Source organism: Aulostomus chinensis, chromosome 20 (assembly GCF_037954235.1).
Source record: "Aulostomus chinensis isolate RoL2024-O1b breed Wild chromosome 20, RoL_Achi_v1.0, whole genome shotgun sequence".
NCBI lineage: Eukaryota > Metazoa > Chordata > Actinopteri > Syngnathiformes > Aulostomidae > Aulostomus > Aulostomus chinensis.
The window spans coordinates 25,421,177-25,436,694 of NC_141339.1; the positions used below are offsets into that span (position 1 = coordinate 25,421,177).

Consider the following 15,518-nt stretch of genomic DNA (forward strand, 5'->3'; position numbering starts at 1 on the left):
CTAGACAAATGTCACAGCGGCAGTCAACATGTGACGGATGGTGACGTCATGAACCAAAACATTGAGCGTTCTGCCACTCAGTGAAGCTCCAGGAAACGAGATCATGATGAGCATCAGATAATGACAAGGGCGGGCATGAGGGGACTCGACCATGGTGGCTGTCCTCCCACTGGGACGCTCTCCCACGAAATGTCTGCTGCCACCATGATGCGACGTTACAACCCTCCTACTCCCGAGCGTTGACATTGAGCAAGACATGACAACAACATAGCTAAGTGACCTTTGACCCTTTGGGACATCCCAGGTTTGAAGCTGTCAATCATTCAGCCAGAAGCATTATGACATCTATACTGTAAATGACCAGTAACAGGAAACTCAGCTACACATAGAAGCCCCTCCCACTTACAGACGGCGTTCGTCTTCCTCCTGGCGGCGGCGTTCCTCCTCCTCCTCCCTCCTCTTCCTCTCCCTCTCCATCTCCTCCTGGATGCGCCGCAGACGCTCACGCTCCTCCTCCTCTTTCTTCTTGTTCTGCATGGCTGTGAGCAGCTGTTCTGAGCGCGTCACCAGAGCCTGGTAGTCGTGGTCAATGTCGATGCGGGTCATCACTGAGTTCTGATGGGTACAAGAGAGCGTCAGAGCTGACCTGACGGCTGCCAGAGTATGTGTGTGTGTATATACACACACACACATATATACGTATATACATGTATATACGTGTGTGTGTATATACACACACACACGTATATACATGTATATACGTATATATATGTGTGTGTGTGTATATACACACACACACATATATACGTATATATATATGTATACACATACGTGTGTATATACATATATATACGTATATATATGTATACACATACGTGTGTATATACACACACACACACACGTATATACATGTATATACATGTGTGTGTGTGTGTATATACACACACACGTATATACATGTATATACGTATATATGTGTGTGTGTATATACACACACACATATATATACGTATATATATGTATACACATACGTGTGTATATACACACACACGTATGTATATACGTGTGTGTATATACACACACGTATATACATGTGTGTGTGTGTATATACACACACACACACATGTACATACATGTATATACGTATATATGTGTGTGTGTATGTACACACACATGTATATACGTGTGTGTGTGTATATACACACACACACGTATGTATATACATGTATACACATACGTGTGTGTATATATACACACACACACAAACATGTATGTGTATACATATATATACGTATATATATATATGTGTGTGTGTATATATGTATATACATAGTATACATATGTATACATATGTAGTATAAATATACACACATATATAAATATACATATATATAGTATACATATATATACACACACACACACATATACACACACACATATATACACACACACACATATATACACACACACACATATGTGTGTGTGTGTATATATGTGTGTGTGTGTATATAACCACATGCCCATCAAGCGGGCATCAAGCCTATCCTGTCACAGAGTGAAGACATATACAAGTTTTTTTTTAAATTTTTGTTACTTCTACTATCTGTCAATCCTGTGTGCGTTAGCTTCATTACCTTAATCTTGAGCATAACGGCGTCGATGGCGGCCTCCAGCTCCTGGATCTGTTTGCTCATTTCCTGTTTGCCCTCCTTCAGGCCGGCGACCACCTCGGTGAAGCGGTCCATCCTTGTCTTTAGGTTACGGACCTTAACCAACCCATCGATCCTGAACCACACACAAAACCTTAGCATCAATTAGCATGATAGCATATTTCATTGGTATGTACTTCAATTAACTCTGCCCTGTATTGTTTTGGCTGAAACTCCACCTCCAAACCAAGCCAGCAGGGCAGCTACAAATTCAGTAGAGCAAAATATTATAATATAATTTCATAATACTGAATCAATATTCCAGTCCAGGGTATTGCATTACACATGGTATCATGAGGCGCCAAGTACCACAAGTCCCGACTCACCAGTGAAGAGTTGGACTTCTCTAAAGTCCTCCTGTCAGTCATTCTGCAGCTCCCTTTGCTAGTCTCATTCACTGAACCTTCATCTCCCACAACTTCACCCCCGCCACCAGCACATCACCACACACACACACACACACACACACACACACATCACCACACACACACACTCACATCACCACACCCACACACACACTCACATCACCACACACACACACACACTCACATCACCACACACACACACTCACATCGCCACACACACTCACATCGCCACACCCACACACACCCACACACACCCACTCACATCGCCACACACACTCACCACACCCACACACTCACCACACCCACACACTCACCACACCCACACACACACAGACACTCACCACACCCACTCACATCGCCTCACACACTCACCACACCCACACACACACACAGACACTCACCACATCCACTCACACACACACTCACATCGCCACACACACTCACCACACCCACACACTCACCACACCCACACACACACAGACACTCATCACACCCACACACACACAGACACTCATCACACCCACACACACAGACACTCACCACACCCACACACTCACCACACCCACATCGCCACCCAAACTCACCACACCCACACACTCACCACACCCACTCACATCGCCACACACACTCACCACACCCACACACACACACTCACATCGCCACACACACTCACCACACACACACTCACATCGCCACCCACACTCACCACACCCACACACACACACACCCACTCACATCGCCACCCACACTCACCACACCCACACACACACACACCCACTCACATCGCCACACACACACACACCCACTCACATCGCCACACACACTCACCACACCCACATCGCCACCCACACTCACCACACCCACACACACACACTCACCACACCCACTCACATCGCCACACACACACACTCACCACACCCACACACACACCACACCCACACTCATCGCCACACACACTCACCACACCCACACACACTCACACACCCACTCACATCGCCACCCACACTCACCACACCCACATCGCCACCCACACTCACCACACCCACACACACACACTCACCACACCCACTCACATCGCCACACACTCACACCACACCCACACACTCACCACACCCACACCACACCCACTCATCGCCACACACACTCATCGCCACACCCACATCGCCACACACTCACATCGCCACCCACACTCACCACACCCACACACACACACTCACATCGCCACCCACACTCACCACACCCACTCACACACCACACCCACACTCACCACACCCACACTCACCCACACACCCACACTCACCACACCACACCCACACACTCACCACACCCACACTCACTCACCACACCCACACACTCACCACACCCACACTTACCACACCCACACACTCACCTCACCCACTCACCACACCCACACACACTCACCACACCCACACACACTCACCACACCCACACTCGAAGGGATGGTCGAGGGTTATTTAGTGATTTGTAAAATTGTCTGATAATGAAGACGAGAATGATGGAAGGCAGAAGAGGAGGGGAGGTTGAAAGAAAGGTAATGAAATAATATAAAATAATAAAAGGATGCAAGGATGGAGGGGAGGAGATGACGAGGGGAGGAAAGGAGAGGATGGAGGGGAGGAGAGGACAGAGGGCAGGTGAGGATTGAGAGGAGGAGATGAAAGAGAGGATCAAGGACCCACCGAGGCTTGTGCTTCCTCCTGCAGAGCCACATGCGGACCGTCTTCTGCATGCAGATGCAGGCGCTGGTCCGGTACAAGATCTTGTTCTTCACTGTAACACAGAGATGAGGTCAGGGACCATCAGCCATAGTTCACTCACCTGTCCTTCACCTGGTCCTGACCGACCTGCACCATCACCACATGAATGGGACTCATACCAGGGTGACTCCTTCGTTTCCTGTTCTAGCAGGACTACAAACACACCTCCTCCCTGACATGACCACTTACTGTTGGACTACAAACACAACTCATCCCTGACATGACCACTTACTGTTGGACTACAAACACACCTCATCCCTGACATGACCACTTACTGTTGGACTACAAACACAACTCATCCCTGACATGACCACTTACTGTTGGACTACAAACACACCTCATCCCTGACATGATCACTTCCTGTTGGACTACAAACACACCTCATCCCTGACATGATCACTTCCTGTTGGACTACAAACACAACTCATCCCTGACATGACCACTTACTGTTGGACTACAAACACACCTCATCCCTGACATGATCACTTCCTGTTGGACTACAAACACACCTCATCCCTGACATGATCACTTCCTGTTGGACTACAAACACACCTCATCCCTGACATGATCACTTACTGTAGGACTACAAACACACCTCATCCCTGACATGACCACTTACTGTTGGACTACAAACACAAACATCCCTGACATGATCACTTCCTGTAGGACTACAAACACACCTCTTCCCTGACGTGACCACTTCCTGTTGGACTACAAACACACTTCATCCCCGACATGATCATTTCCTGTAGGACTACAAACACACCTCATCCCCGACATGATCACTTCCTGTTGGACTACAAACACACCTCATCCCTGACATGATCACTTCCTGTTGGACTACAAAGACACTTCATCCCTGACATGATCACTTCCTGTAGGACTACAAACACACCTCATCCCTGACATGATCACTTCCTGTTGGACTACAAACACACCTCATCCCTGACATGATCACTTCCTGTTGGACTACAAACACCTCATCCCTGACATGATCACTTCCTGTTGGACTACAAAGACACTTCATCCCTGACATGATCACTTCCTCTGTGCTTGATAAAGGTTTCCATGGAGACACATTTCCAGGGTGTTGTTACCATGGAGATGAAGACAAGTCGTCCTGCTTACGTTTGATGACAGACAAAGCGCACCACTGGACCTTCTTCCAACGGCTGTGGATCAGCCACTTGTTCACCTTCTTTACCAGCTCGGCCAGGTGATCCGGGTCCGACTTCATAATCTGGTCAAACTCTGCAAACTGAACCAGAACAAGATGAACAAACCACGCTGCAGAAAAATCTGCTCTATTAGTTTGTCCTATTTACCTCGTTAGGTTCAGACACAGCAAAAAGAAACTTCCTAAACGCCTCTGTAGCACAAACATTGTGTAAACTCCCCTTCATCCAACTGATCTTTCCATAGTTGCTCTATTGTTTCAATCACAACTTAACTGATGTGGACACAAAATCAGGACAGCCTGGGTTAATAAAGTTCAATTGTATTGACATGAAAATTTGTTTTGATCACCCTTCAAGCTTCGAAAAGACCAATGACCTCCAAGAGATCTCAAACTCATACCAGTATTTTGTCTAGAGGAAACAACCCCCCCCCCCCCCCACACACACACACACACGCTAAGGGATGATCGTCCACTCCACAGAACGAAGACCAAGGTTTGTTACTCTTCCTGTCCGGAGCCTTTGGGCTCCCCTCTTCCCAGATCCCTGACTGATGCCGCTTGTGGAGGAGGCTGCAGACCTGAAGACGCTCAAGCTGCTACCCTTAGTATCAGTTTTATCATCAGTACTAGTAGTAATTATATCAGTATTCTCAATACTGTACTAGCATTAACATCAGCATTCTGTTTGCTTGCACATAATTGGTCATATTATGAACGCAGCACCTCCAAAGCTCCACTGGAACTTGGGTCAACAGAACCAAAGGTTTGTTGAGGACTAGAAGAGCGACTGCTGCTACTGATGATGAGGAGGAGGAGGGTTCCTGCTGGACACACCAGCATCCTGGACCTGAGCTAGCTGATGCTAACCCTTCCCCTCCACTACCAGTAATTATGCTAAGCTAACTAGCGAGGGTCTCAGCTCCCTAAAGAAGCGTCTCTTTCTTCTGGTGGAGCTGGTCTGGGGCTCTGGGGAGAATTGACCATCAGAGACTTCCCACCATTCTTTTTTCCATTCCTATTTACAGATAGAATGTTCCTTAAGACATGGGGGGCCCAGCCTGACGAGTCTGCAGAGATGTGAGGAGTAACAAAGCAGCGAGCTCTGTCAACAGAAGACAGACGGGTTTGTTTATCAGCTTGAGCTGAAATGCCAATGTTTCGCAGGCACACACGCATGCACAGCTCAAGCCAAATGTGATGAATGATTTTTTCAGACAGAGAAATAAACCCATCTGATGGTTTCCTTGCTGGCCTCCATGACACCTCCTCCTCTCGAGCTATCGTCTTCTGTAGAGAAGGATACCAACCTCAGTTGAATGGCATATGAAGACAGGGACAACTCACCTTTCCAGGCCGGAAAAACACTCGGGTCAGGCCAAACTTGTAGTCGTTCTCATTGAGTCCCAGAGCTTTAAACAATGCCTGCGACAAAGAGACGTAGAACAGCAATGAGCATGGCGGTGATGCTTGCACGATGGCGATGCTGCATGATGATGCCAGGATGAGCAGCAATGATTAGACTGACCTTACAGAAGAGCCGTGGGTCAAGGCGTGTGAGTTTGGGCGGCATGTACTTCTGGTACATATTGTAGAGCTCGTGAAAGGGTGCCCTGGAGGGGAAGCCGCCCTGCATTAGGTCCAGCACGGACACCATGCCTGCCAGAGGGGGAGGAGCAAAGGGTTGTAACCACAGAAACATGACAATCGAACTCACCATCTTTGCTGCATTTCAACCCTTTCAACTTGCATTCATAATTTATTTTTTCTCTGATGAACCACACTTGATTGACAAGTTTAACTAATCAAAAGGTAAATGAAAAGGATTGACAGGAAGCTGAAAATAAATTAATGCTGTTAAAAGAAGAGAGTTAAATGAATGAAATGCATCAATACAATTAGAAACATTATCATGTGAAAGTCAGACTATATGATTAATATCTTCCATGGGAAATAAGGATGTCTGGGACATGATGATCGGAGCTAGCTGGGAACATGTAGCTTGACCTGAATAGGCCACATACGAGTTCAATCATGTCCCAGGAGGCAGCACACGTGTAAATGACCAGCGTTCATTCACTCCACAGTGAGTCAAAGTGAACATTTGTACCTACTGAACCACTTTGTTCCCCTACTGCCGCGATCGGAACCACTTTGTTCCCCTACTGCCGCGATCGGAACCACTTTGTTCCCATACTGCCACTATCGGAACCACTTTGTTCCCGTTCTGCCACGATTGGAACCACTTTGTTCCCGTTCTGCCGCGATTGGAACCACTTTGTTCCCGTTCTGCCGCGACTGGAACCACTTTGTTCCCGTACTGCTGCGATCGGAACCACTTTGTTCCCCTACTGTCACGATTGGAACCACTTTGATGAACCCACTTCATCTGCTGGGTCAGCGGGTTGCGTGAGAGGGAGGACAGCTCAAACAACAAGGTTTAAGTCAGTTCTAAAATGACTGGCATTCAGCAAAGGACTTATGGCATAATCTGTGTGAACAAGAGGCTAAGGGTCCCTATGCCCAGGGAAACCTGCCTCCCCTTCGCCTGGGCAAGCCCCCACCCCCCTTGTAGAACCTCCCTCTGCCCCTGTTTACTGTGATACATGAGAGCAGTGAGGCCTTTACTGTCACTAGAAGACAGAACTGACCAGAGCACTGCAGCTGGGACAGAATCTGAGCTCCTTCAAACTGGTGGCTGACCATCTTCAGGTTGGGTTTGATGCAGCGGACGAAACTGGAGCCCTGCAGGAAGAGAACATGAGGACAGACCTCAGTCAGAACCACTGGAGCCCAATGAAAACCACTTTAATTTATACAGAATCAAGAGAGCCCAGTCAGAGCCGCTGGAATCGGTCAGAAGCATCAGATGGCAGGCCTGTACTGACCGTGCTGCGGAGCTTGTCCAGAAGAATGTTCAGCTGCGTCTGCAGGAGAAGACATAAAGGTTCATGTTGAAGATGACATCAGAGGTGATAGTTGATTCAGATTCAGAAAAACTTTATTTATCCCCGTGGGAGGCAATTAAGGGAGCAGAGAGCGGTACAGTTGGTTACACAACAACAACAGCACAACAACATACATGAGGTAAGGAAGTGCAAGGAAGTCTACACCTCCCAGGGTTGGCAGCTGTTGCTGACACATTGTTGTTCTTTGATTATTGGTCACATTTATCTCAGAAGGGTCCCAGTAGAGGGCTGACTGGGCCAATGAGGAACCAGAACAATGATCTCCCTCTTAGATACCTGCACTGGAGCCCGAGGCCCGAGGGGCCCGACAGCCTGACAACCCAGGGCCGGGCTTCGGGGCAGTTACCACATCATTACCTCGGACACAGGTCGGGCTCAGGCCCGAAAGCAGCGGCCACTCTGTCCCTTCCCTCTGCTGTACATTACTCACAATGACATCATACCGATGACATGTTCAGCCCCTAGTTGGGGTTCCTGTGGGTTGAAGTGTTTTGTCGTGCCATTAAAAGTCTCCAGAGCTCATCAGGGTAAATTTCCTTTCCTTTCCACATAGCAATTATTTAGAAAAGTGTTTGAAGCATTTTCGGGGTTGTTTGATTGATTCTTGTGTTTTTCGTTTTGACTGTGCAATGCAACCTCAACAGTGCGCAGCAGTTGACGATCCCCATTTGATAGGACGACACAGTCACAAAGGTCAATAAATTTGTATTTCACTTAACCTTTTCAATCAAAATATAATTGATATCGCTTACTACCACTCTAGAAAAACCAGTTAACCTCATTTAATTTCTGCAATACTAACCGTGTTGAGTTATTGGAGGTTTTTTTTTTTTAAGTTTGGCTTTTTCGGGTTCGGGCCTGTGAATTCTGAAAGCCTTTTGGGCTGGGCCAGGTTGAGCCGGGGCTCCCCCAAAGGCCCGTGCAGGGAACTATTCCCTCGAATGTGAATGACTCAGGATTGAGAACGCTCCTCTGTTACCGAACCTTAAGATGTTTGTTAACCTTCATCCAGGAAGTGGGTCATCATCATCATCATCATCATCATCACCACACAGGAGCAACAAAGGAATCAAAGGTCAGCTAACATCAAAAACCCATCTCACTCTGTTGACTTGGTGCATTATGGGTATCTCTCAAAGGAAAATGCCATTCAAGGCCAGCCTGGTGGAACAGTGGTCCTCACTGTGGCCCCCCCATCAAGAAGGTTGTGGGTGGAGCAGTGGTCCTCACTGTGGCCCCCATCAAGAAGGTTGTGGGTGGAGCCCCGGCTGCAGCACGGGGTCTTTCTGGGTGAGTCTCCATGTTCTCCCTGTTCCTGCTGGGTTCTCTCTGGTACTCCAGCTTCCTCCACAGTCCAAAGACATCAAGAGGGACCAGGTTAATCCAGACTCTAAATTGACCGTAGGCGTGGCTGGGAGAGCCAATGGTTGTCTGTCTCTATGTGTTGGCCCTGCCATGGACTGGTGACCTGTCCAGGGGGAAGGCTGCTGGGATAGGCTCCACCCCCACCACCCTCAACAGGAGGAGAGGGGGAACATGGAGGGAGGGATGATGGATGGATGGATGATGGAGGGAGCGATGGATGGGTGGGTGGATGATGGATGAAGGGATGGATGGAAAATGCCATTCAGCCTTAGAACCTTCCTGCCACACGTCAATGACACAGACTGGACTAATGATGACGACGATGATGATGATGATGAGATTGTTCTGATTCTGATCCGAACATTTGGCCGGCTATTTACTGTTAACAACATCGTACATCAGCCCTTCCTCTTCTGAAGAACACCATATCTTGTTTATGCTGGTTTATAAACACGCTCATATGTTCTCACCTTGAACTTGTTGCCAACACTGATGAAGCTGAGTTTTCCCGCCCTCTGCTTTAGGTCTTTGCTGTTGTTTGAGTTCTCAAATAGTTCTCGGACGAACCGGTCCTTGGACTCACAGACCAGACACTCCAGAGACATGTGCAGCGCATCATTGTTCTTCTCCACAAACTTGGTCTGAAGGACACAAACCAGGGTATGTTTTCATATCCGCAGTTTCAGCCACTCCTCAACGCGATGTCTCCCCTATTTCCCAGAATTCAATGCTGCGACTGGTCATTCGTGTTTGTGTTACAGATAGACAGTGAAGTCTCTTTCATTCACTTTAGAGATCGAAGAGGATGGAGAAACAATTCAAGAAGACATTTATCTGAAGAACGGCTTGATGACAGTGGACACTCACAGTCTCGTAGCAGACGGCTCCTGCAAAGTGTCTGATAATGAATCCTTCATCATCCCTAACATTCCTGTGGACCGCCAACTTGGACTTCCTGGGTACCTGAGGGACACACGCGCGCAACCATGACACACTAATTCCTGGTCCTGTCAGTTATTTTCTGCTATGACTAAAAAGTAGAACTTGGTGTTCAGTTATTCAACATCATCACTTGGAGGCTCCGCCCTCTGACAACTAAATATTTTTGTTCAATTTAAATAAAACAATAGGAAGTTTTTTTTAATATTAAAAAAATGAGTGAATCAAGATTAAAGGAACTAAATGAGTAAATGAGGTCTTTCAGTTTCAGGCATACAAATGTGAAAACATTTGTATGCCTGGTTGTGTGGTTTGTTTGTGGTGGAATATAAATAATACAAGCTAAAGCTCCAAAAATCTTCCATCTTCTTTGATGGCCTTGAAGGCAGAAATGTCTGGCTGTGACTAACCGTCAGGCGGAAGTGCTCCTTGTGTTTGCTGTGGACTGTGTCGGCGAAGTGATGGTCGCTGGGTTGTGGAAGACGGTTCTCTTCATCCAGAATGTCGAGGATACCAACCACCTTAGCCTCCACTAAATCTGGAAAAGTACCACAACAATGGTCGGATGAAGCTGCAGAACAGTCATTCCGCAACTAAAAAGGAATTAAAACTTGTGCCCTGTCAGGACACACAGAGGGAGTCAAGTCTTATGAGTTTCTTGTTGGATGTCTTTGGTTTAAAAACTTTGCTTTCAGTGGTAGCGCTGTCGCCTTACAGCTAGAAGGTCGTGGGTTCGATTCCCACAAAGGACGCTGTGTCGCGTGTCCTCTCATCCATGTCACTGGTGCCCACACCTTGGGTGGAGTCGGCAAAAGGGCCTTTCTGTGTGGAGTTTGCATGTTCTCCCCATGTCCCCAGGGTTTTCCTATGCAGGAACCCCTCAAAAAAACATACAACGATCCTGGTCTCTACAGCACCTCCTCTGGTCAACCTGATGGGAGGGGAAAAGAAGCAGTGGGAATAATGTGATCCTCCCACATGCTATGTCCTAATGGTGTGGTCTGCTAAAGGGCCATGGAAAGGAGGATGCATGAGTCCAGTTCTGGGCTCTCCCCAGGTTGGCAGAGATAGGTAGTGCCCATAAGACACAGGTAGCGCCCAGGATTCCTAGCAAATTGTTACTAGGGTTTGAAAAATCGTAAAAATCATGGATTAAAAAAAAAAAATTGCATGAAGCACATATCACATAGCCTGCAGCACACACTGAAACATGAACATATACACTGTAGTGTATTGCAAAGCCTGTGGAATATAGAATGTATTGCAAAATGAAGCATACGTCATGTAGCATGTAAGCACTGCATTCTACATGCTACATTATGCAGGCTTGATGCTACAGTACGTGCTACAAGCGACATGTCATATGTTGACAGCAGCCTGAGCACATTAGTGGATTAAGTGTTGAGGTTATTTAGTACTCTGATGCTCATGTTTGTTCCCTCATCCAAATCAGAATTGGAAGGTATTTTTGGACACTGAAAAGGTCTCGTCCTGAAGATAAAAGACAGTCTACACCAGTGCCGATCATCACTGAGTATAAACTTAAAACGCACATGGCAAGAGATCAGTACAGCCAGCGTGTCAATGGCGAATTTGAGTATTTCCAAGCTTCAACTAGTTCTGCAGTGGCAGCTGAAGCAAGAGAGGGACACAAAAGGGTCAAATGTAGATAATGAGAGAGGGAGATGTAGAAGAGCAGCTAACATGGCTTAGTCTGTCGAAGCAGAAGCCACAGAAGCAGGCCAGGTCACAAAAGCACATTTCTCTGGAAAAATGGAGGCTGGTGGATGCTTTCTTCTCTGTTTTAAGAGAGGACCAAGAGGGACCTGGCTCTTCTTTAGCCATTTTACTTTTGTGATAAAAAACAAATATTAACAATTTTAAAGTAAAAAAATGAAGTTAATGTTAATACAATTCTACAATTTCATTTAGCAGACGCTTTTGTCCAAAGCGACGAACAACACAAGCAAGAATTCAGACTTAATTAAGGAGAAGTCCATAGGAAGCGCAAAAGTGCTTCAGTTGTGATTTGGTCACAGGTACTGCCATCTAGTGGCAGAAGAAGTGTCGCCACCCCCTCCCTTTTTTTTTTATTATTTTTTTTTATTTTTATATAACAGACATACAACATCACCCAACCCAGTTAGTGCTACATAGTCACTAAGTGCTGGGTCTTGGACCCTCTGACTGATTCTACCCCAAAGAGGAGCAGAGTCAGGTTCAGTGCCTCGGTGCTCTCTGAACAATTGAGTCTTCAATTGTCTCTTAAAAGTAGAAAGGGACTCAGCAGAACGCACAGAGTTCGGTAGTTGGTTCCACCATTTGGGAACAACAGAAGAGAAGAGTCTGGCTAGAGATTTGGAGCAGCGCTGGGCTGGAAGCACCAGGCGTCTTTGGCATGCAGAGCGTAGTGGGCCAGAAGGAGAGTAGACCTGGATCAGGGATTCCAGGTAGGCTGGAGCCGTTCTTGGGATTGTTTTGTAAGCCAAGAGAAGTGCCTTGAATTTGATCCTGGCTGCCACTGGAAGCCAGTGAAGAGAAACCAGCAGCGGGGTGACATGTGCCCTTTTGGGCTGGTTGAAGACCAGACGTGCTGCTACATTCTGGATCATCTGCAGAGGCTTGAATGAGCCTGCAGGGAGGCCTGCCAGAAGAGAGTTGCAGTAGTCAATGCGTGAGATGACAAGAGCCTGAACCAGAAGCTGTGTGGTCTGTTGGGTCAGGAAGGGTCTGATCTTCCTGATGTTGTAGAGGGCGTAACGGCAAGACCGAGAAACTGAGGCCACATGAACCTTAAAGGTCAGCTGGTCATCAATCATGACACCCAGGTTTCTGGCTGAGTTTGTGGGCACAAGTAGGCTCGAGTCAAGTTGGACACTGACCTGAGGCTGAATAGATGGACAAGCTGGAAAGACCATAAGTTCAGTCTTAGAGAGATTCAGTTGAAGGTCGCGTTCCTTCATCCATGTGGAGATATCAGCCAGACACGCTGATATACGATCTGAGACTGTTCTGTCATCAATACGGTGCTGTAAAAGTGAAGGCAAGCCTGTGTATCATAAAGCGACCAGCACAGCGTCTCAGGACATCTCTGAAGGACACAGATGCACGACCAATCAACTCACGATGGCGATCAGGTTTATTGAGAGGGAACCTGCGACTCATCGGGTTACTGGGAGCTTGGGATGGAGATCCTGGAGGCTGTAGCAGGGTGTGTGCAGACACGGAGAGAAACGTTATCATAATAAGACCTGCTTGCATCGTGGTTGGTGTGGAAGCATGTAGAGTGTATTTTAATTTATTCACATTCATCTACGAACACACATCTACAACAGTGATGGTTTGAAAATGCCAGCGAGGAGTAACGATGGTCTGGGAACTGATAACGTGTCCTTGTCATCATAAACATGTTAAGTGCCACAGCGAAGCCTGTGGCACCAGACCACCACTTCTCAAAACCCCCAGACCAGGGCCAGGGCTGTACCACGTACACACACCCTCCAGCTGACTGGGTCTTGTTAACCATCAAAGATCGACAGTGGCTGCTCATAGACGACATCAGCAGAAGCATCGTTAACCTCAGTCAACTCATGTGATTAATTTCCTCCTCCTATGTCATTAGTCAGAGAAGCAGCAGAACCGCGGGGTCAAACGGTGCCGAGGCAGCTGTTGTATAAATGAGGGCTGTAAGCCAGCAGCACCTCAAGCGTGAGTATGAGCAGCTGCCACCACTCGAGGCACGTAAACATTCCGATGATTGAGTGAATTACCCCGAACGCTCGAACACAAAGCGTGACGACAAAAGGTAGCTGATTCGTTGTCGTCAACATTGTCATGTGACCCCCTGACTGGAGGTTTCTCCCATAAAATATTTTGAACTCACCCTGAATATGAATCTGTCAGATGAGTTTGTATGTGTTTATGTTCTGTACCTTCAATAACACAACATAAAGTACACTCCTGATCCCCACCTTCAGACCAGTTAACAAATTGCATGAATTTGCATTTTGCCCTGTTGGATCTCAGGAAGGTTCTAAGAAGAGCTTCAAAATGCAGAAAGAAGAAATGGGAACAAGAGAGCGAAAGTAGTGAGCAGGCGATTGATTGACAACAACGATTGAACTGAAACAGGCTGTGGTCAGCTGATCAAAGGGTTAAGACCACAGCCTCTAAAAGCCCAAATCTCTGCAAACATTTGGATTCCGAGTCATTCCCTGTCTTCACACCGTCAAGATCTCCTGATGGCAGCAAAGCTGACTGTCTCTGGAGGTGCTGGATCGTTGAGCTGCAGCAACAACGAGCCATCGCCGCTGAGGTCGGACGCAGTAGGACGGTCATTTGACATTTCTTGAAAGATCCTGAGGGTCACGGAACAAGAGACTCAAGTTGTAGACCCAAAAAATCTCACTGGCGCTGAGCCGGAGCATCCGTTTGTCTGTCCGTCAAGACACGGAATGATCCTCGTCCCAGATGAAGGCCATTACCGGTGCAGCCCAATAACCATCAGATGGCATCTGAGGGGGAGGGGCTTCAACAACATAAAACCTCTTCAAAGGCCACGCCTCCTTCAAACTTGCCCCTTTGGACTTTGCAAGGCAGCACCAAACATGGGACTTTCAAAGGTGGAAGAAAGTTTTATTCTCTGACAAGAACAAAAACGTAACCTTAAAGGTCGTGATGGCTTCCAACGTCACTGGCATGGCGAGGAGATGCCACCTGAGATGTGTCCTACGCGGCACAGTGGGGGGCGCCATCATGATCTGGGTGATTTTTCCTCCAGTGGAACAATGGAGCTCCAGGCTGTGCAGGGGTGTCACACAGCCGCTGGCTATGTGGAGGTGCTGCAGAGTAACATCACTCTTTTGGACCATCCTGCATGTTCGCCTGATCTAAACCCTGTTGAGAACATTTGGGGATGGATGGCGAGGGACGTTTACAGAAATGGACATCAGTCCCAGACCGTGGACGCCCTCGGTGAAGCTGTCCTCACCACTTGGAGCCTCTTGGAAATGCCTGCATTAAGCAGGCCAAACCAGTGTTGAGGTGCTCAGCAGTCCTGGTGGAGCTGCTGACTGCTGAGGCGTTTCTGACACTTCAGCTTCTGTTTGAGGAGGTTTGGGGTTTTTGAGCTGTGGTCTTAACCCTTTGATCAGCTGATCACAGCCTGTTTCAGTTCAATCGTTGTTGTCAATCAATCGCCTGCTCCCAACTTTCGC

The 15,518-nt window shown here is 47.4% G+C and overlaps 1 protein-coding gene across 8 annotated transcripts in view; it reads right to left on the reverse strand.

Annotated features, from left to right (window-relative positions):
• Window positions 1-15,518, reverse strand: part of LOC147243472 (unconventional myosin-VI) — a 48,810-nt gene that overhangs the window by 12,678 nt on the left and 20,614 nt on the right. For all 8 annotated transcript variants that reach the window (XM_086189983.1, XM_086189982.1, XM_086189978.1 and 5 more), the window contains exons 16-26: window positions 10,713-10,840; window positions 10,231-10,326; window positions 9,834-10,004; window positions 7,918-7,956; window positions 7,681-7,774; window positions 6,558-6,688; window positions 6,377-6,454; window positions 4,981-5,110; window positions 3,775-3,865; window positions 1,635-1,785; window positions 407-615 (exon numbers count right to left, since the gene is read on the reverse strand). In XM_086189983.1, the coding sequence (XP_086046109.1) occupies window positions 407-615; window positions 1,635-1,785; window positions 3,775-3,865; window positions 4,981-5,110; window positions 6,377-6,454; window positions 6,558-6,688; window positions 7,681-7,774; window positions 7,918-7,956; window positions 9,834-10,004; window positions 10,231-10,326; window positions 10,713-10,840 (1,318 nt within the window). The remainder of the gene's footprint in view (window positions 1-406; window positions 616-1,634; window positions 1,786-3,774; window positions 3,866-4,980; window positions 5,111-6,376; window positions 6,455-6,557; window positions 6,689-7,680; window positions 7,775-7,917; window positions 7,957-9,833; window positions 10,005-10,230; window positions 10,327-10,712; window positions 10,841-15,518) is intronic.